The 23,121-nt window shown below is 43.0% G+C and overlaps 1 protein-coding gene across 5 annotated transcripts in view; it reads left to right on the forward strand.

The window, feature by feature from the left end:
• Positions 1 to 19,017, forward strand: part of XYLT1 (xylosyltransferase 1) — a 179,360-nt gene extending 160,343 nt beyond the window's left edge. For all 5 annotated transcript variants that reach the window (XM_038151854.1, XM_038151853.1, XM_038151855.1 and 2 more), the window contains 2 exons: positions 3,142 to 3,475; positions 11,071 to 19,017. In XM_038151854.1, coding sequence (XP_038007782.1) covers positions 3,142 to 3,475; positions 11,071 to 11,393 — 657 coding nt within the window. In that variant the 3' untranslated portion in view covers positions 11,394 to 19,017. The remainder of the gene's footprint in view (positions 1 to 3,141; positions 3,476 to 11,070) is intronic.
• Positions 19,018 to 23,121: the final 4,104 nt, after the last annotated feature.

Here is a 23,121-nt window from a genome sequence, read left to right on the forward strand (position 1 = left end):
TTTCCAAGCATGGAACTCCCACACCTCCTAAAACTGGCTCGTGCACAATGCACACACTATGTGTCCTGCCAGCCTGGGTTCAGGCAGCTTCTCTGTGCAGGGCAGGGGATTGATTTGCTGCACAGAACTAAAAGTCTCAGCTCACCCTCTATCAGTTAAACACTGTTTCTGGTCTTGTTAAGACTTGTGATTCATCACAGAGAATAAAATAAACTAGGTGGCAGGCAATTAGTGTGCATTGTGTGAACCTAATGGTCCTGTTTGTGGTGAGCAATGAGACACAAACCCATAATCAGGGTATAATTTATCTTGGGAAAATTTTATCTGGGTTTGAACAGAGATAGAAACAGAAATTTTGAGCCAATGAGAGATTTCCAGCTTTCCAAGCGTACCCTATGCACAGTGCTTGCTCTTGAAGCCCAAAATAAAGGTGATTAAAATAATGATGTGGAAAATGTCAGTTTCTGTGCTACATCTCTTCATAATTTATCAGATATTCATTACTGCTTGATTCCATCCATACTTGGTGTATTCTATTTGAAAGTGAAAGCCTACTCACAATGTTTTAAAGAGCTGTGAAACTTATTATAGGGCTGCAGTATCTCTTGCCCTGTAAAATCGGACATCTCAGCACTGGGAACTCAGCTTTGCAAAGTTCAAGGGGTTATAAACCTCTAACCAGTGCTTTCAGTGAAATTCCCTATAAAATATTGTGCTTCTAAAAGCAGCTGGTACTGCAATCTGTGCAGCATGGGAAAGTATGTCCCCAGCTGGAAATGAGACATAAAGGGCAGATCCCATGAACAGAGTGTACAGCTCCCTGCCTTTCCCTCCCCAGGTGCCTGTGGAGCCTTGGTGAGCCCCGGCCCTGGGGCACACAGGGATCCAGGGGTACCTGTCCTTCCCTCCCCTCTTGCCCTGCCCTTTGGCTGTAACTTTTGCTTTGCTTTAGGGAGCCCAGTGCCACGCCTGCACAAAGCTTAACAAACACACAACAATTGTGTTACAATTTTTCCCCAAAAGCAGCCTTAGCTCTTCCACAGAGCAGTCTGATAAACCTTTGTGCGTGTGAACACCTCTCAACATCTTTTGTGCAGCCTGGCACGGAGTGGAGGTTGTACCTTTCTGATTTATTTTCTCAGGGATGAGAAACTAAAGAGAGGGGAAATAGTTGGATGTCAGGAGTGAATGTTTAATTTTTGAGGATGAAGTAAGTTTCCTGCAATGACTTCTTCAGTAAGAAGTATTGAATGTGGTGGAAAGAGCTTCCTTACAGATTTTCTTTGCCCACGAGGGTGTAGGTTTGTTTCACATGTTGTGACTTTATTCTTTCCAGGTCCCTTGAGCCCTGGTAGGTGTGATATGGCTGCACCTCAGTGAAGGTTGGCAGAGTAGATAATAAGGCCTGGTCAAGGAAATTTTCTTTCTCAGCTTATTTCCATGCATATTCAGTCAGTCTTGCCAGGAGAGCACACACTGACAGCTCCTCGAGGCATTCGATGCTTGGGTCTGATATCTGGGCTATGCTGTCTGGTTTGATTAGCTGGTGTGCTGGGTGAAATACCTCTGAAAACCACAAATGCTGTGTTGATTGCAGAGTAGTGGAAGACTCATTTTGTCTCATACTCTGCAGTGTCATAGCCCGGTAGGAGGAATTTGTGTGATGACAGATGGAGTTAGGATGGGAGGGTTTTATTTTACTGACCTTGTAGCATTTTGCTTGCAGTCCTCCTGTAATTTGTCTGCCAACCACAGGGATTTATTTAGAAGAGACTGGAGACTGGACAGTTTCCAGTACAGGTAGTAGGCATCAGGTAATCATTATGTTTTGGGGATTTGGGGGGATTTAGGCATTATATTGGAATCACTTATTCTCATGAAGTGAAATGAAATCTAGAAGAAAAATCTCTGAAGCAAATGAGCTACAATTATTTCTTATGCTTTCAGGAAAGCAGGTTCTGACCATGCCCTTGTAAGGTGAAGCTTAGGGACAAGGACAGCTCTGTGTGGGGAAAATCTGCAATATCCACATATATTTTGAAAGTGGGGATCATGCCTGTGTGTGCATGGGTCTCCAGAGGTCACCCACAGAGACTTTCTATACAGGGAAGAAATCAACTCTTTGGTCATCTGCACTGTTTGGAGAGCAGGGCAAAAGAACACCAGAAGGACTTTGAGGGGTTTCATACCAGAACTGCCTCCAAAAGCAGAAGTGCAGCCCTCAGTCCTGTGGTCACAGGAGAATTGATGGAAAGGTTCCTTAGTGCTCAGCCTCATAAACACCTGCTGGCTTTAGAGCTGGGATACTGAAGTCTTCCCTTTGGCCTAAGAAAGGCAGTTACTCCATTTCCATGCTGGCTGGTCAGAGGTGCTGGTTTCAGGAGTGCACAAGTGTTAGTGGAAACAGCTTGGAAGTTTGTGCCATCCCCCATGTTATGGGTGAACCATTGAAATTCATATGAAGAGCACTGGAACATGAAAGCTGCTAAGAGAAGGAAAGGTCAATTAAGTATTTACAATAGATTGTGGATCAACTGGTTTACTGTTAGTGAATAAATGAAAAACAATGTGACAACAAGAGTTTACAATAAATAAATTCCCACATGGGACAGGGAGGGAGTTAAAGGAGACAACATTTCATGGGTGGATTGTAGTGAAGGACACGATGTGACTTGTCCTGAAGTCAGCAGCTGAAGTGTCTTCCCTGGTCTTAGCAGCAGCTGGGCATGTCTCTGCTGCAGGGTTCATCTCTCCATCTCTCAAGTGTGTAATACATTTTCATGACCCAGGAGATGATGGGTCACTTTTTTTTTTTCTGTGCATATGCTGTGTCCAGCCACTGGCTTGGTCCCTTGCTGACCGTTTCTGTGGCAGGAAGAGAGAGCTGCTATTGCCTGTTGTGTCACTCTAAGATAAAGAAAACTCTTTTATCAATCAGAAAGGGAGCAAGAAAGCAAGCCTTCTTGCTTGCCTCATAATTTGTGCAAGCATTATGATCTTATGTCATGTTGCTTTTATATGTATGTATAATCCATGTGATTAGAGAAATATGATTTGTGTCTCTTGAGAGCCCTTATTTGCCATAAAGGTCTCAGGTGCTTACAGAGATGATGCTACCAGCTCTGTGTTCTTTCATTTCAGATTGGCACTGAGTGGGATGCCAAGGAAAGGCTTTTCAGGAATTTTGGAGGACTCCTTGGGCCAACAGATGAGCCAGTGGGGATGCAGAAGTGGGGGAAAGGCCCCAATGTCACCGTGACTGTCATTTGGGTGGATCCCATTAATGTAATTGCAGCAACATATGATATTCTTATTGAATCCAGTGCCGAGTTTACTCACTACAAACCACCTCTGAATTTGCCCCTGCGACCTGGTGTCTGGACAATAAAAATTCTGCACCACTGGGTCCAGGTAGCTGAAACCAAATTCCTCGTTACTCCTCTCACCTTCTCAAATCAGCAGCCTATCAAACAAGGTAAGTTCTATTATTTGCTGCAGGAATAATATAGATATTTTGTAAGTATTCACTGTAAATGCTGCTGTTAAAAGTGAAATAGCAGTGTACTGGAAAAGGATTAAAGAAAGGGATTTTGTAGATACTAAGTCTGAAGAAACTTTTGCACTAAGAGAAGTGGAAGTGTCTGTATTCACACAGTAAAACACAGCCATTTTGAACAAAAGACCATTTGTATCTTTAAATTATGCACAGTTCAGAATCCAGAGAACTTCAAACTCTCAATAATCTAACAGCTATCATAAAAGCCATCATTTAGAAATGAAAAGAAAAATTGACCTTTCTGTGCTGCTTTTAATTCATGTTTCCTCCTAGAGACTTACATGTGTTTAAACTGTTCTCTTGACAAAGCCTGTGTGTTTAACAAAAAAGCTTTAATGTACAAAATGCTGGATTAGACAAAATTACCCTAGGCCAGAGCTCACCTGACATATTGTCAGGTCCAGGCATTCACTTCTGCCTGATACCTGCCAAACCTGCTCAGTACTTGCCAAGCAGCTGTTACAGAAATATCTACAAATACAGTCGTGGGACCAGACCCACACTGACAGTTTATAGAAAGAAACTCTTTTCTTCCTTGCCACAGCAGCCCTGAGCCATCCAAATACAGAGGCCATTCTGGGGCTGCCAGGCTCTGCAGGCTCCCAAGTTTGCATGGCACAGGCATCATCCAAATGCTTGGGTCTGCAGACAGTGCCCAGGACTGTGCAGGGAGAAGAGGGAACATTTTACAGCCACACCTGGTTTTTTATTCAGTAAGATCAAAACAAGCTTGTTGCTCTGAATATCTTTGCCATTCTTCTTAAAGTGTTCAAGTGCTTCCATCTGCCCAGTATTAATATTCATAACTTTAGACATCTTAAATTTCCTAGATACATGAATGATCCTATTAACTTTTCAGAAGTTCTTCTTCCTGACAAGGCAGCAAATAAACTGAGTCAGGCATTTACCTTCCAGCATAACGTGCTGCTTCTGTAATGCAAACACCAGCAGACAACTGCTGAGAGCTAATGCAGCCCTTATCTCACTCAACAGGAGTTTGATTCCACACATTTCCAGCACAAGAGTGAACTTACTGATTTCTGCTGCTAACATTTGGTGGCATCATTTCTTAAGCAGAAACGAAACCACCTCCAGCCCACTGCTGTTAATAGCTAATAGGCAATGATAAATTGTGAACAGACACCATGTGAAGAAGGGATACATTTTCAAAGTTTGAGGCAGCCTGCTTCTGAATGCAGCTGCTACCAACTTGTCTGCTGGAAATTAATGAATTCCATGTTCTTTGGTAATTTAACATTTAAGGCATAAATTGGATGGAAAAGGTGGCGTGTAGCCAGAAACCTTGCTGCTTTTCCCTACAATGTGAGAGCCCCGTGGACAGGTAAACACGTGTCAGACTTCAAAAATAAGCCCACACTTTATGGTGTAAAGGCAAAACTCCCTTTGGTTCAAACTCTGAATCGGGAATAATTCCACTGAAATTGTGTAGCTACCCTGTATTACCCATTGATACACTGGGCTCACATTTTTTGTTAAGAAGCCTGTTTATTCTTGCAGTAACTATCATCTACTACAGGAATGAAATATAAAGCTCGGGAACAATATTGTCTAGGAAGAAAGTCTCAGGAGTGATTTGCTACTGATGATGTGATGTGTAATCTGTAGATGACTGAGGCATGGAGGTAGAGAAGAAAGTTAATTACAGGGGCAGGCAGTGACACTGCACTGCAGCTAGAATTGTATTTACAATGCAAATTCCTGTTTTGTTTTGGTTTTTTTTTTTTAAAGCTTTCTGTCTTAGTGACACTATCGTGCTCTGTGCAGGCAATCATGATTTACCTTTGATTTCCAGATTTTTGTCAGTTTGTCATCACTTTATTCTTTAAATACATTTTTCTCTGCCAAATAAAGGCATAATGAGAGTATGACAGAAGAATTAGAACTTCTAAAAGAATGATTTCTCTTACCGTAAACAATGCAAAAACTGCCAAAAATCTTTTAAAATGAAGGAATAGTATTAGTTTCCTGACTTAACACTGAAAATAAAACTAAAACACATCAGACTTAGCCCAGAGTTGTCAGTAGAAGATGGGAATATGTTTTATTAGGCATTTCTTTAAAATTTTCCTTTTTCCAACCATCCTCCCTCACCGCCACCACTAACCCCCACCCTGCCCTCCCCTGCCCTGATGAAAAAACAACCCTTGTCAGAAAGATTGCCCTGGACTGACACATTTTGTAGCACTTTGCATGTCATTTCCTCAATAATGGTTCTGCCCCCTCTTGTCTTATCCACTCCAGATATAGAAAGTGGTGTCCACAAAGTTACAGACATGAGAATCTCTCCATGATCTTGTGTGCAATTTGCTTTAGCCATTCGAAAAAGGATTTGCACAAAACTGGCAGCAGCCACTAACATCTTGTATCCTGAGAACATGGGCATGACAACAATCTCTGTATTTCCTAAATCATTGCTTATCTACACATCACTTCAGCCCAGAGCACAACAAGGAAAAGTTGTTTTGGTTTCCCAGCATCATGAAGGGAGCCACTGGCTCTTCTTTTGAATAATCAAAGTAAAACACGTTCATTCCTGTATCATGACTCTCAGAATTCATAATTACATTCAAAATAAAAAAATAATCATGGGACAGCTGCCAGCAAAGATGTTCTGTTTAGCAGTTTATAAAAACAGCATATGCCACTCGTTTATTCGGGTTTTTTATTTCCAGTTATTTATTAATTTTGGCCTTAATTCTTTGCATGCAAGTAAAGCCATAAAGGGAAATCAAGAGTGAGTGTTTTCTTTGATGCTGTGTCCAGATGTGAGTAGCTGATAGAATGTAAATAGTTTTAAAAACACAGATCCATTGACCTCTTCAAAACCTGAGTCTGAGAGATCAGATCTTACATGGAGTTACTGAGGATACTGTCTGGGGTATTTCCACTGTAAATATGGCTCCCTGAGGTATTTCAGTGGAGAGTCCATAATCTAATGTTACTTATTCCTTCCTGGTCCTTCTCCCCCTCCAGTCATCCAAATCTGTGTCTTTGTTCTGGGCTTTGAGTTGTGTCACTGATCAGCTCTGCCTTCAGCAGATACTCCAGCTCAGGTGTGCCCGCAAGTATTTGCCTGGTTGGAGAAAGTGAAAAAGAAAAGAAAAGGAAATTAGGTGCATTTGTGATAAATCATTTGGAGAAATCAGGTTCACCTTCTCCACCAGAGTCTCCTTCCCTCTACCTCCTGCACAGACAGATTCCAGTTTATTCTTCTACAGAACAATTTTGAGGTTCTCACCTATGGTTGAGTGTGTCAAAGCCAAGAACTCCATGCTTGTAAAGACACAGGAGGGCTGCCAAGGACCAGCAGGATGCTCTAGGAATAATTGAGCCAAGACAAAGAGGGAATGGGATGTGGAGAAGACAAAACAGGGAGCAGAACCGTGTAAGATCACTGGCAGATCACACAGGAATGGGGGACTTCTGCTGGCAGCTTTAGGGATTTGAGGACTTGGAGACTCAGGGCCAGATGTCCAGCTCCCCTGTGAAGGGACTGCAGAGGCAGAAGCAAACAACAGGTATCATTCAGAGCACTTAGCCAGCAGCTCTCTGACTGTAATCCAAGCTACCCAGCAGACTTCAAGTCTTAAGAAAACAGCAAATTCAGTAGAGGTTGTCTCTGCATCCCCCTCATCCTACTTTCCCCCCTTCCTTGCTCTTTAAAGGCCAAATGTGATCGACTCCCAGGGTCACAGTGAGGGGAAGCAATTTCATTTTTAAATTTGAGTTTATATTCGCGGCAAAGTTTTCCCAGCACTCTCCCAGCTGGAGTGCCAATAATGAGTTGTCATCCATTTAATGGATAGTACCTGTTCCGTTAAAGCCAAATAGGTTATTGTGAGCCAGTAGCAGGTCCACTTCTGGGGCAGAAAAAGCCCCGAAACCTCAAGATGATAGTAAACCCTGGATTGTAAAAAAATGACTACATTAAAAGCCCTTCCTCCTTCAAGCAAGGAGAGAAGTGAGAAAGAGCAACCTCCTTTCTTGCTTTAAGAGAGACCTTTCCCACTCTGTTCCCAGCTTGATGGCATGTCCTGGACATGGGGCTGCTGATCTTTGCTGCTCCCATGGAGCCCGAAATACCAGTGCCTGGTCCCTATGCCCCCTTTCGAGGGCTGACAGCATTAGCAGACATGGGCAATGCACTCAGGCACCTCAACGGCCTTTTGACCTAATCCATATTTATAGATCATCTCAATTAGCAGATACTGGGAAACCTTTGTTATGCCCTTGGTTGTTTGCATTGGCTCAATCAATTCTAATTGCATCTATACAGATTATAAAGTGGGTGGCAACTTGTGTCAGAACTGCTGTGATTTCTTTAAATTAACCAGAGGTAACATGACATGTTCTTGATAAATGCAGTAATAGCAGCAGGCAGGCGCACGACTGCAGAAGAGCAGACATGCCCTGGAATCATCATTCTGAGAAAAACCCTGAAGACGGGGATTTGCTTTGAAATTTAGTTCAGATCCAGCTGACAAGGAGTCGATTAGCTCCACAATGAGCAAATGCAGCACTGTCTTGTTTGCTGCAAGAGAAAACAAACAAAATGTCAATAAAAAATTACCTCTTTGCCAGAGGGTTTTAACACAATTCAAGTAAAGAAATAAAGCTGTACGTTCGTGTTGCTTTAAAAAACCCACAGGTCTAGTGCTTTAATGTGTACCAAGGTAACCACATTTTTCACTCCTTAGCCCACTCTCTGTCTAAACTAATTTGCCTTTTCTGCAAAATGATGAATAAACCCACACAAAAATGCTGAAATCCCAGCCTGTATGGCTGGCTATAGGCTGTGTGTTTAATCCAAAAAAGTTAGACCAAGAAGAGTCAATTGAGAAATGTGTCCTCAAATATGGGTGAAGAACAAATAAAAATAGGGGTCAAAAATAACCAAGTGTTTTAAATTCATATTTTCAAGTCAGAGGAATATGTTTTGCATTGATACATATCCTCCTGAAGTCAAAGGGCCAGCACAAAAAGTCTGGCTTAATGTCTGCAATTCAGCTAATTTTGAGTTGTTTGTGCTAGCCATACAGATTTAAATGTCTAAACATTTAAAGGCAAGCCCTACATTCTCCATTATTTTTTCATGAGCTCTTCCTCGTGACACTTGACTGAAGTGTCAGTGCTTCAAGAGCACACCCAGTAGCTCCAGCCTCCTTTTTTACAGCATATCAGGGCTTGGGAGCCTCACTGTCTCTCTTCTGTACCAGCTCAGTAAATTATGGAGTCACGATTTTCTGTCAGTTTTCCTGTAATGCAAAGAGGAGCAGCCCATCTGCCATTGCTCAGATGAGCAGCATCCTCCCTGCTTTCTGCTATGAGCTGTTTGACAAAGACTTGGAGGCTCCAGGAGAGGGTTCTGGGTCTGGTCCCCAGCATTTCCTGCTGAGGAGTACATGTGACTCTGCACTCAGGTTGCTGTTGCCCAGCTTTTCCTTTCCAGGATGTGCTGACACCTAACTTGGGGTGCTGCTCTGCTGTGGGGCAGGCAGTCCCCACCTGTACCAGGTCAGGGTTCTCTGTGTGTCTTGACTGGAGCAGCACCTTTCACTGTGGGCAGTGGTAGCCTTAACACAACCTCTGCTGCTTTGCCCAGCACCGAGTCCTGCAGTTTCTGCAGGTTTCATCCTTTCCAGTCCTGATAATCCAGCAAGTCCTGAGGCCTGGGACACGTACAAGGTTGAGGCAGAGAGAACACCAAGTTCCATTTCGTCCTGTTTCTTGTCTGAATAAAGATCTCTCTTGTTTCATGCATCAAACACATGTGCAACAGGCTTTGATTCAACAAGCTCGCTGAATTGCCTGTTTCAATCAGATGATCCTGCTAGTAATGCCAACTCTTATTTATTTGGGAATTTTTACTCAGAATGTTCCTATTTAACTAATATGTTGACAAACAGTCTTCCATATTTAATTGCTTCCAAAGGAGGAAATTTAATCATGTGTACTTGTTCTATTTCTTTAACTTCAGTGCTCTGGCAGAGCACATTCCTGACACGTGTGCACAGGTTGAACTAATTCTGACTACAGGTTATTGTGGGTATCTACCATTTAAAATACAAAGAGGGGTTTAGATAAATGCAGGAACAGTTAAATTATGTATAATGGTGACAGGCATGTGCTGAACCACTTTAACTGGGGACTTGAAGTAACGGACTTGCACAGTATTTGACATTAAAGACTTTGCAAATGTAACAGCAAAGCTCCAAATATACCCTTTTTCTCTCTAAATAAATACAAGGATTTATTTCCAGCACCTGAGACGCTGTCCTCTGCATGGAAGAAAGGACTCAGTGTCAGGCTGCAGTGCAAGCAGCAAGGACATGTGGAAGGAATTGTAGCTGTGAATATGTAATTCCTGGCCTCTGACGCTCGCGCAGCGCGGTGGCTTTCCTCGCCTGGAGCAGCCTGAATGGGCCCATTTTCTGTTCTAGACAGTGTGTCTGTTGGCAGAGCTAAACATATCCTCTGTGCTGCCAGAGTGAGGATGCTGGGGAAGGCAGCTGAGAGCGGAAAGAAATGGTTGGAAATTTGCTCCCAACAGGCATCGGTGAACGTTTTTCAAGGATCTCATCCTGATTTTATAAGCAGCAGCTTGGTGCACTCAGACTCTCAGAAGTCAGCCAACCTTTGACAGGGGAAGCCTGACCCACAATGTCTAATTTAGGTCTCTGAAAAGATTGTCACAGCCTGATACTGATTTTTACTGCGATATTGCAAACTTGGGGTATTGTACTGTATTTTGCTGATATAAGTAAGGAAAGCAATCACAATGCAAAGTGCCATTAGGGAATGGTTGTGATCTACTGTTCAGCACAGGAGATTGAAAATATAACTCTCACAGGAGACTACTTTACCAGTGAGACTGGAGCACTTCCAGGAATCGTGTTGGGGCTACGTGTGTTTCATTATGGTCTGGTCTGTCCAAGGCCATGGTGTTGTCCTTTTAGTGCCACAAATAGCTCCATCTGGGTTTTGTAGGCAGATAGAGCTATCAAATCTTGTGACTTTGCCACAGCAGGGCAAGGCTCATTTGTTTAGGGGAAAAAACTCACAACAAAACAGGCTGAGATCTTGGCTCTTTCTTCTAGATAAATCAATAATAGCACTTGGATGTCTGACAGGATTTGGCAGACTTCTCACACTGGGTGCCCTTGAACTGTTTCCTCATTTCGAGGTGCAGCCAGTCCTGGATGTCCTGCAGCTCTGGGGTTAGTTGTACATGTTGATAATAAGGGTGGCTCTATATTCAGGGTCAGAGCTTTGCCTGCTAAGGCAGCACTTGCAGGATGGGAATCACAGTGAGCAGAATCCATAGTACTGTGCACGAAGAGTGCCAAAGCCGAGCACAACCCCTGGGATGCAATGTGTGGGAAATGGGCTACAGCTCACCCCTAAACCTTGCTCTTTTTGTTTTCCGTATATTTAGATCCTTAGCAGTGGCTGTTTCAATGCACTAACCTGGGGCTTTTCTTCTCCCTTTGCAGAGGAAGCCATCAAGCTCCACAGCGGGCCTCCAAAGAACGCGTACATGGAGCAGAGCTTCCAGGGCCTGAACCCCGTGCTGAACATGCCGGTCAGCGCCGCCCGCGCCGACCAGGCCAAGCGCAACGCGGGGCTCGTGGGCGCCCGCCTGGACGCCTGGGTGGACTCTCTGGTCAGCAGCGTCTGGTCGGCCGTGGACGTCTGCAGCGTGGGGCCCACGGCCTGCCCCGTCCTGCAGGGCTGTGCCCAGACTGCCTGGAGCTCCCTGAGCCCCGACCCCAAGTCCGAGCTGGGCCCCGTCAAGCCCGACGGCCGCCTGAGGTAGCATCCGCTCCGCTCTGCCCCGGCATCGGTTTTTAAAAGGGAATTGAACCTTGCTTCTCTGTGAATCTCACACCGGGTTTCAGAAACCTAAGGGAATGTTACATTTTTTTTGTTACTTATTGTAATAGAATTCATTTTAAGAAAACAAAACCAAAAGAAAAAAAAAAGTTCTGAAGTTCCGACAAGGCCTTTGGCACTGCCCTCTCCATCAGCTCTGTTGGGAGCGTGGCCTCATCCCACAGCCTGTGCTGTCCCGTGGGGACCCGGCCATTCCAGGTGCCACTGCACCCACCAGCCTGTGGGCTGGGCAACAGTAGCACCAAGCCATGGGGAGGGCAGTGAAGGAGCAGCTGCTGAAGAGGGTTTTTTTAAAAATAAATTTGTCTGTGCCTCTGCTGTTTCATAGGCTTTCATTATTTTGCTATAATGAATAAATCACATCAAAATTCCCTTCTACTTACACTTTCTGGGGAGGTTGGTTCCTGCAGGCTGAAGCCTGTATGGCCACATGACCTCAGAGAATGTGAAGTAATTATGGTACAGCCTCACTTGGGTTTTTAATAACACAAAGTAATTCTGGACATAGCTGATGTCTGTTATCCTAGTTAGAGAGAATGAGCAAAAGCAGACACTTTCAGATACCTTTCAGAGATTTTTTTCAGACAAATTTAATGATAAGCTCTAAATGAAACCAGTGTTTTGCTATAGTAGTCTTTTATGTCTCATGCAGACTGGTTCAGGGTCAGTGTACTAAGAGTATTTATTAAAAAACCAACAAGTGTTTTGAATTTCAGCCCTTTCAAATCTGCAGGCATTTTTGGAAGCCACCAGTACCTGAGTATTTTCACAGGCTGCCAGTAGAGCAGGTGTGTATGTGTAGGCTGGGGTGGTGTGTGAAGTGTCTGCTCACACCCTTTGCTCATGAGCTGAGCTGAATTTTTTTCTCAGGCAGTGGAGTTGTAAACCAGTAAAATAGTAAAACTGGGACCTAAATCAGCAACAACAGGTTTCTTCCCTAATTTGAGTAGTGGCTAGTAAGTCTTAACACTAATTCCTTTCCTTGGTCTCAGATCTCCATCTCTTCCTAAAGAAGGATCCTTCCAGACTTTGCCAGGGCACCTGGAAGGCTGTGCAGGATGTGGGTCACTGCTCAAAGCCAGGAGAAGGAGAGCACTGCCGTGTTTCTCTGTGCTTTTACTTTATTCTGCCTTTTTATACCCTTGCCTGTCTTCAGAATTCCTAGCAGGCTGCATCCTGTTTTAAATAGGCATGGTTTTGCATCATTTCAACCTGCATTTTCTACAGGAGGGAAAAATTAATTTACATTCCAATAACTTTTTAAAATACAGGTTTTATATACAGATTCATCTCCAACTAATGTATTTTACCTTAGCAAAGACATGCACTTTGTTGCTGTTGCGTGTTAATCTCTAGTTAGCAACAGAACCAAAAAAGACCATCAAAAGCCATTGGGTTAATTAGGGAAGAAGTCCTGTTGCTGTAATAAAGGAAGGTATCTGTTCACCCTTCTGTGTGCATGGATAACTTTCTGCTGAGAGCAAAGTGTCCACATCAGGAGGGAAACAGACCCTTAGATCATTCCATAATCATGTCTCACAGGAAGGTTGAATTCCCTTTTAAACAACACTTGCAGTAGGACTGTAACACACAGATCCCCGTGGCTTGTAGTATCTCTGTCGTATTGGTTTAAAGCTACTTCAGTTTGCTTTGGACTTGAAACTGTGGTGTCAGCTGTGCTGGCATTGAGGCAGAGCATTGAAATGTTTATCTGGCACAAAAATGGATGCATAGAAGGAACAATTTAGGTATTTATTATTTATGTTTTAGTCAATGACTAATTAGTAGGTGCTGCTTTTGCAGCTTGAAGATTATGTTATTTTACTAACTGAAGCTGCCTTTATTAAGAAAAGGCCTTCCTCCCCTCACACCTCCCTTTCTTTTTTTGTCTTGATTTTGTCAGTCACGAGCAGTAGCTTTAGGAAAGTTTGTAGCAATGCGAGCTGATTGGAATATTCCAGTCAAGATAACGTTCCAGCTTTTCAACCAGCTCTAGAGGCAAGTGTGTGTGAAACCAGGGTTGCCAACAGGTTTATGTAATAGAATCACAGTGTTAATACTTATTCAGTAGGGGTTTTTAACAGTGCTTGTTTTTAATGTAACATTCCTTTGTGAAGTTCATATTTTCTGGGGACCTCCAATCCTCACTGTGAAATCCAGGGCTTTAGTCACACTGGTGCGATGGTGACTGCACAGTCCAAGCCCTGCAGATTAGATGAAGAAGATCACATTTAAGGCACACAATAAAATCCATTAACAAGCCCAGGCAGTGCTTGTTCTCAGTAAGACTCCTGAGGTAGCCACAAAATCTTCAGTCTGTCTTGCACATAAGCACATGTGTAGGGGTGCACCCACGCACACGCATGCAGATAACTTAGTTTTTAAATCTGATGTTTTTATGCTTAAGCAGGAATGTTTTTAAGTGCTTTTTTGTAACTTTTCATTAACTAGACCAAGCAGAAGGTGACAACAATCACGTCTTCTGCAGTTAGGAAAAAAGCTGCCGCTTTTATCATTTGAAAAATAAGGTGCAAATTATTTTGTTTTAGTACAAAAAAGGGAAAGAAAACAGATGGTTGCTGATATATCCATTTGCATTATATGCTAGGTTTAAAATATCTCAAAGAAAATTTATATGAGATTATTTTCTGAAAGACAAGAAGCATTTTAACAGTGAAGTTTTGTAGCAAGCTGGCAATGCCAGTGCTGCTGTTAAAATTTAGGATGTGGAGCTGAAGGAGTTGATCCTGCAGTCCTTTATCAGGAAAAACTTCCAGAGTGCTAGTGCTAAAAGAGGATTTCAGAGTCAAGTCCAGCATATATAAAGGGTATGACAAGATTTTAGGGATAAATGCTGTCTGTTTGAAGTCATCAAAAGATAAGCTGCCATGTTTGGAACATCTTCTGGGGGCAGTATCAAGTTTTGGACCTAAACAGCCACCTCTGCTATAGCTGTTATCATGCAGACATGGATCCAAAAGACATATATGAGACTCAGTGTCTGAGTTCCAAAGTCCAGTAGTTGTGAATAAAAAAACATATCAAGCCAGACTCTGCATCAGGGATCAGAGCTGGCTCCAAGGTGATGCTGTTAACCCCAACTTTTCCTGCTTAGTGGCTTCTCTGGTTTGAAATGGCAGCACTGGGAGCCTGGGATGAACATTTTCAATGGTCAGAAGAGAATAACTTTACAGATCTTACATTTGGTGAAAAGGAGAATTCAGAGCAGGGACCCAGAGTTGGTACAAAACACAAGAGTTATGCATCTTCACCTGAATGTGCAGGTGTTCTTTTCCAGTCACACTGGCCAGTCCTTGCTGAACAGGATCCCAGCTGGAAGCCTGGCTTGATCAAAATTCCTTTCAAATGGGAGGGGTTTATATTTCCATATGCACACATTTATCCTCTGTTGTGTAATGCTTTGCTTGTTTAAATTCCCTGGGCATTCTGCATGACAGCCATGTAACACTCCTGTGATCAATCTGTATTACATAGAAAGGGAATGTGGCAAAATGCAGAGCATCTACATATGTGATTTAATGAATCATGTCCACAGTCAGGCTCAGCATTATGCAAACCTGTTTATATGGTAATGTTAAACCCCAAGGCTAAACGAAATAGCTCAAATGACAGTTTATTTTCACATTTGTCCAATTCTTTCTTTGATGACATTTGGACATTGAGTAGTAATATTTGCATTTTCATTTTCTGATATTGAAGGGGGTTTTTTTTAGAATTAAAATTATGTCTTCATTTTTTGTGCTCTCAGCAAGCGGAGAATTTTAACAATTCCTTCATGATAGCAAGTGTTATACAAGAAAGTCCCTCTGTATCTCTGTTGTTAAGCCTTCATTATTGCTAAGCCTAGAGATACAGGAATGTGCATTCGTGTGTTACAAATTGACTTTCCTGGGTACTGGCTTCAGTGCACAATGCCTGTACAGTTGTTTAATGGTGTATTAACAGTGATCCTGCAGCACCTTCAAAAGTACCAACTAATGTGCATTCACTTTCCCTCCATCTCCTGCAGCACTAATTGCCATCCTAATGAGGCCTCCATCACTCTTAGCCATGATTATAGTGAGCACAGTAGTGAAGTGAATCAGAATGGGGATAGTGTAACCCTGACCTAAGGGAGAGAGAAAGGGTAGAGAAGATGCTGAAACTTTGCAAAAGTTTGACACAATTGCTTTTCAACAAACCTTTGAACAAACTGGGCTCCTTCTGCACAGCAAGGCTAAAAACCATTGATGCCCTGAGATCTCAGCTTTGATAAACAAGATAGACAAGATCCAGATAAACAAGATCCAGATGTTACTTGTGGCCTGGCAATGAGGACCAGCTTTCTGTTGATTTCTCTAGTTCTCTTTCATCAGAGAATTGCCATCTTGCCACTGGCTCACAGTCCCTCCTTGTTGTCTTCCCAGCTCCCAAAGCTTCAGGAGTTGGCCACATGAAACCTTGGCCAACTCCAGCACTTTCCATAGAGCAGGAAGTTTTATACTTGACTGAGCTAAATCCCCATGGCTTCCTCAGAAACCCAGCTGCAGATGAGGAAAGTTTGCTTTCCAGAGCAGCCTTCAGTCAGTGCAGTACTTGCACAGGAAGGAGTTGGTGGAAGCCAGCAGTTACCTTGTCCTGATTTTCAGGCCAGGGAATCTAATATATGTAAGAGGAGAGTTGGTTATTTGATATTGCAGTAACAGAATAAGACAGACCCGGTGGGACGTGGTTTGCAACCTTTCTCACTGGCCTTTGCTTCAGTCCAGTTGTGAAAAGATAACGATTCATATGTGTCTTTATTTCTACCATTCAAAACCTCCAGTGTAGTCTTAAGGACTAGTAGGGCTTAAGCCCATATTAAATGACAATTGAAAACATCATGTAAGAAAGCCTTTCCAAACCAAACCCTCAGGCTTCTGGCAAGGCAGCTCCAGGGATGATGCTGACAGAGAGCGTAGGGAGCGATGTTACAGAGGACAGAGCACTGCCCATTCAGAGGCCCAGGAGGAGTTCCTGAGAGCAGGAATACCTGCTGCTGAGCCCTGAGGGCAGCTGCTGCTGCAGCCAGGCACAGAGGAGCCAAAGAAATAATGTGAATTAGGATTGAGGACAGCAAGGAAGAATTTGTAGGACAGCACATTTTCCTGCAGAATCTTCAAAGGCAAGCAAACACTGCTTGGTAATTCCTGACGAAGGTGTATTGCAGAAGAGATTGACCTTCAAAACCTTCACCCCCATCATCACAGTAAGGGAAAGAATAATCAGGCTGAGAGCATTTAGAAGTGAGGCTACAAGGCCTTACAGCCTGTGCTACCCAGGGCCAGGGCAGCATTAGCTGTCTCAGCTACGTGTGGCGCTGGGAGCAGTTACCCTCATGATGTGACACTGCAGGTACCACCTTGATTCCGTTCCTTCTTACTAACAGTAGTGTGTTGATCACTCTGCTCTTTGCTTCTGCCTTGGTTACCTTCTTTTGCTCATGGGTGCTACCACAGCTGCTACCTCACTGTGTCTGCAAACATGTTTACCTGAGAACAACAAAAAAGGTACCAGAAATCTCCTTGAACTGAATGTACAATCTATGCAAATTCTCTTTCTACGTTGTTGCAACCTAGAAGTATTACTTGTAACCTTGCCAAATAAACAGCAAGATACTGTACAGGTGCCTCTGATACCAGAGTGACAATTCTAGGCGCGGTTCATGGCGCTGCATTTGTATATTGTAATGACTCTGCTTGTCTTTGGTTCTGTTGTAATTAACACCCTTGACTGAGACAATAGCACTCCTGCTAAGGGAGCACCTTCAGTTTGCTGGGAATATTCCAGAGGAGGATGTCTATGGCATTTCATTTTATTTTCCTGCTTAGATCCAAAAAAAGGCACAGACCTGCTGGCCTAAACTAGGGTGTTGTTTCAGCTTTTCTGTGGATGAATCCTATCAGCTTAGAATCGCTCGGTGTCTGTTCCCATTGTGGCATCCAGTGTGTTGCCCCTTAAAGAAAGCCTTACTTCCATCCTTTCTAAATGTGGCCTTAAACTGTGTTAGGAACTTTGGTGTTGTCTGTGTCTTGCTCACTTTCTCTGTTTGTTGTGGAATGAATAAAAGGCACCTTGAGATTTCTATTACAGCTCAGTTGTGTTGCTGTCAGCTTACACTTCACAAATACAATGGAAATTGCTTACAAATGCAGTCTTTAAGGAAAGAAAATGACCTTCCCTTCGGGCAAAAGGAAGTCTCAGACATTCATATAAACCTTAGGAAATTATGAGCTCTGTTTCTTGCAAGTCACTGTAGATAAGGAACTTGGTTTAATTACATACAAAGTACAAACTTAGTAACTTCTAATTTATCTTCAGACTACAACAGGACAGACTGCTCTCAGATGCACAAGACAAATTGTAGAGTAATTTCACTCATTTTAACATGCTATAGTAGCATTCCTCTCAGATTTGTACTGGCAGCTGGGAGAAGAAACATCCTCTTAATGGTATGGTCTTAAAATCTGAGGAACGTCACCTCATAGGGCCAGGTTGTGGGTGTTGGTTGGGAATCTAACAGTACATTTAGAACGTGGTGGTTTTGTCTAAGTCATAAATGCATTTCCGAAAATCTGGCTTTTGGAGCTTCTTTCAAAGGTTGTCAAAGCCAGCAGAAAGCAATGACTTCTGCTAAGGCTTGTATATCTTGGGTTTCTTTAGTACTTTCCTCCATGAGAACTGTAATGTTTCAGTGAGTAGCACCAATATTCCCAGCAGGCTGCAGTGCTTTTAGGAATCCCAAATCCTGTCCTATGTTGGTATTCGTATGTGGATACAACCCAAAGGCAACTGAAGAGGGTTTACATATAAAACAAGATTTGTTTTGAAACTAAAATAATTATTCAATGTAATGAAATTATTTTTCTGACTTTGTCCTTTTGGTTCTGTTTTGGTTTGATTGGATTTTTCTATTGCCTAACATAGTCCATAATAAGTTATTCCTATTCTGCCATTTTCAAAGACTGGTGGTGATATAGTTTTAAGAAATAACTATTTTGTTATAGATCATGATATGCATAAAATTGTACAGAAATATTTTGTAATCTATTGAATAAGAAAAAAGAAAACCGTGTATATACAGGGGAAAAAAAGTTTAAAAAAATTGGAGATTCAAATGGAACACACTGAAAGATGTAGATATTTTGCTATTTATTTAAAGGAGTATTTTATGAGATATTGAAATGTCTTAAATTGACCAGTAATCAAAGTTCAAAGTCAGAATGCTTTTCTTGTAGTAGAATGTGATTTTCAGCAATTATTGCACTACCCGTTTTTGCACCCTTTTGTCTTTCATTTAGCAGAAACAATGTGCCTTAGCTGTATTCTTTGTCAATGGGAGTTTGGTTGTTTGTCCGACAAAGCAAATTTTTTTGCAGAAAAAGAAATGGATGTATGAAATACTGTATTATACCAAAAACACTGCAGTGTATATAATGCTTTCTGTCATACGGTGTTTTCAGATGCAGAGTTTTAAAATAAAAAAAAAAAGGCTGTCTTTAGGAGCATGTGCACTTTGTATTATTTTCAACCCCACCAATGTGTGTCTTATTTGAAAGAACTTTGCTGCTTGGTGATTTTTAGGAGGGAAAATGGGCCTGAGCACTTCCAACCTGTGATCCCAGTGCTGCTGCCTGCTCAGTCATTTCTCAGCCATAGCCACTATGGGGGAAAAATTCATGAGTGCCTTTTGGGAATCTGTCATTGCTCACAGGCAGTGCTGCAGCCTCACCTGGGTGCTGCCCCCAGTGCAGGGGTGGAAGGAGGATGAACTTCTGCAGGGCTCCCAGCACTGCCAGCACAGTGGGACCCAGAGAAACGTCCAAATCCTTGTTTTCCAACCCAGATGTCTGCTTTTGGGCCACAGCCTCTCTGCCTCTTCCAGTGATGACAAGGAGTGGTCGGCAAAGGGATCAACAAGGAGCTCAACTGAAGAGTTTCCTGAAGGCCGTTAGCCATGAGCAGTGCTGGAGCAGTTTCTTCCCTGCAACACCAAAGGGTGCATCAGCCAAAGAGAAAGATCTGTCATGGGCTTACAGATGTCCAGCTGGGTGCAGAATACAAATTAATGCAAGGGCTGGCTGGTTCCAAGAGCAGCAAATATGTGTCCTTTGCCTTAAGTGCAAGGATGAGCTCAGAAAGACACATTTCTTCCATAGTTCCCTGCTGGGTTATGGAGCCCAACCAGCCATTGCCTAATGTTCACCCAGGGCGAGCATTTACATTAATTTCCATACCCTGGTCTCCACACAGAGCTGCTTCTATAGATCTGATGGGGGAAAAGTTAAATTCTCCTAAAAGTGGATGATTGGTATCTTTAGCACCATCCCCATGATGTATTGCAGGTTTGTCTCCCTGTGCAGCTTTTTGATGTGGGATGCTTGAAAAAAACTGCTTGATGACCTTCCAGAAGTCTTTGACAGCACCAGGAGCTGCATGACTTTTCATGCACCCCCAAGCCATGCTGCAGGTTCTCTTGGCAGCCAGAACTGCATTTGATCTTGTGTTTTCTTTTCACCTGCTGTTCAGGAATTCCACTTTTTTGGCACTTAGATGCAATGAGGTCTGTTTAAACAGAGGAGGGAACACAGTGCTAATATTTTAGTCTTGGCACAAAGGAAAGATCTTCTGTGGAGGGGAAAAAGGAAAAAAAAATCCTGCTTTCAAATTTGAAGCCTGCTTTTATTTATAGCTGGTATAAGAAGTATGCTGCTTTTGTGCTGGCTGATTCCTAATCCAGCTGCTAATAGTCACGACATATTAAAACAAAAAACCCTCAACCTTTGTTTTAATTATTTCCAAATGCGTCATTGGCCACTACTTTAAAGGAAAGGTTGGGGGGGAAGTTGGAAATCAGGCTACCAGGTGCTCAAGTGTTTTGTTTGCCTTGTAGACTTCAGTGAGAATCTGCTCTGTAAGGCACAAGTATCCCAGTTCATGGAGAGGGTGGCCTGAGAGAGTGTCACACTGGCAGGAAAGGCTGTGCCTCTGCTGCAAACACCATCACCACATCCCTGCATCTGCCATGCCTAAGGTCTCTTATTGTAATCATTATTTATAGTCTAGAACATGGTTAATTCACACAAGACACAGGGCAGAGCAGTTTGCCAACAGCTGCCCAGTAAACCAAGTGCAACAGGAATGAGGTTTTAATTGCCTCAACAATGGGGATTTTGAAATTTGGCATTTCTTCATCTGTTGCTAAAGAATCTGTAAACTATTTTCTAAAAATCGGAGGCTGTTAGTAATCTGAGGCTTCACAAATGCAAACAGCTGTAAATCTTCACTGCCTATGAATGATTAAAAAAGAGGAGATCCTGAGGTTGTGCTGAAGTTAAAACCAGACACGGATGGCAATTTTTCATTCTTCCAGGAAAGATGATCATGGCTGTTCTGGTGCCAAATCAGTCTTTTGGCAGTTCCCTGCCCTGACTGCAGGGCTCTGAGCTGAGGCACCAACTGTGAATCCCACCTGGATGGGGAAGGGCTGAACCTGGAGCTGGGGGACTCTGGAGGGACAAGGCACAGACAGTTCATGTCCTGGAGTAAGTTGCCAAGCAGCAGTTTGTTCTGGCCAGCTCTCAAGCAAAGCAGAGTCATGCCAGGATCCTAAATTCACGGGCAAGGAGTTTCAAGTTAATTTGTTAATAGCATTAACATGATCCACAAGTATCCTGCATTTTGCAGATTCAAACCTCGAGCTGCATCCTCTTCTGGAAGACACCAGACTGGACTTTTCAGCTAAAGCGTGATGTCAATGTACACCTTCACTGCACACCATGCCTGCCCCATCCTGGGGAAGCATTTGGATCCACAGCATTGGTGAATCTGGAAGCAAAGCTTTCTGCTCCAGCAGCGTGGCAGCAGATGCTGTGGCCCCTGCTGGGTCTCTGTCAGGCTGCTTGAATGGAGTGAAAAGATGTTTGAAAAGTGGCAGGACTATGACACGGTTTGGGTGCCCAGATTTCAAGGTTTAAAACAGACATTTGTGCCTAATCAGCCAAAGTGAGTTATGAAATGTAAAGCACTTTTTCCTTCTCGCCCTGAAACATCCATCATGATGCTCTGCGCTGGTTCCAGGCTGCCAGTGGTCTCTTCTCTGAATTGATGCCTCCACCAGAGCAGGCAGTGCAGCTCTGCAGAGCCCTCACCACTGGCCCAGCTGGGCTGACACAATCCCTGCCCGTGTGCACAGGTAGCACCAGGGCAGCAGAGCCTCCCAGCCTCCCTGGCCACATGGAAGCTTCTTAAAACACATGTCTGCCCATGGTGCAGTGTGTCAGGAGTCACAGCTCACATTAATTATGGACCATCCTTGACATATATTTGATTTCAGTAAGACAGAGGGCAAATGTAATACTTCAATAGGAATATACTCCACATAAAAATATGTATATCTATGCGTGCGTACACATAGCAGTACCCCACACCACATGAGCTGTTTTTAGACTCTATTTGTATTTCCACTGCCCATAAATTATCCCAAATCTGGTAGCATGGCTGCAATGAAGCCAGGGTGTTTAGTAGTGCACAATGTACAGCCTTCAAGTAGGAGCAGTATTTCTCTTGTAAAAATGAGTTAAAATAATGTGGTCTTCTTAGTCTGCTTCTGTAATTGTTTTTTGGTTTTTTTTAAACAAGGACTTGCATAATAATAAAAGAGATTTGACTAGAAACATAAAGTATATTTTAACGTGATCTCATTTATGTAAGTCTATCACTGGATACACATGGCAAGGAAATGAAAGTATTCTTATAACAGATTAATAGCCAAGATCAAATATTTCACTTTCTAATAGAGTCTGCCTATATGTGCTTTAAATTCTTTGCTAAATTTAAATTTGAAAGGGCTTTTCTGGTGCCATGAAAGCAAGCCACTGCCTGCCACATCATCCCAGATTTTCCATTACTGCTCACTGATGGTTTGTATTCATTAGCAGAGGACGGCTCCAGCCCTGGCCTTCAGAGGAAGAAATTACTTTTTGCCTCCAGTAAAAAATAAAAAGTGCTGTGAGCTACTTCCCAGCAGCCTGGCCACAGCAGGACCAGCCAAGGCATGGGGGAGGCTGTCCCCTGGGGAGGGACAGCCCAGGGACCACTGCAGCCCATCAGAGTGGGGACACACTGTGACCTGCTCACTGCAGAGACCTTGCACCCCCAGGCAATTGATGCAATGTCCAAAGGCATTTAAAAGCATGCATTTCCTTCCAGAATTCCTTGTTTAGGAGCTTTTTTGTCAGATTTAGTCCTTCTCTCCATAGATCCAGTAAGTCCCTGACCCGAGGCCCTCTGCATTAACACCTCACATTCCCCTGGTCCCACCTCACATTCCACCTCACAGTCCCTGGCTTTGGGGAGCCAGCACTCTGCTGCTTGCTGACTCCAAGCTGCAACACAGCCCCTTTCTTTCACATGGATAGGTAAGTGCTGATTTAATTTGTCTATTCCTTTAATTAATTAACATCAGTTAAATTGGTATCAATATAATAATGCATTAAGAATTAGCACAAGCTAATTATTATTAAATAAGAACAAGGTAGTTCTTACTTAGAGTGCATGAGCATGAGTGTGAACCAGCATCACAGTGACTGTAATGCTCTGGATCCACTCAG

The sequence above is a fragment of the Motacilla alba genome, chromosome 14 (assembly GCF_015832195.1).
Source record: "Motacilla alba alba isolate MOTALB_02 chromosome 14, Motacilla_alba_V1.0_pri, whole genome shotgun sequence".
In the NCBI taxonomy this organism is placed as follows: Eukaryota; Metazoa; Chordata; class Aves; order Passeriformes; family Motacillidae; genus Motacilla; species Motacilla alba.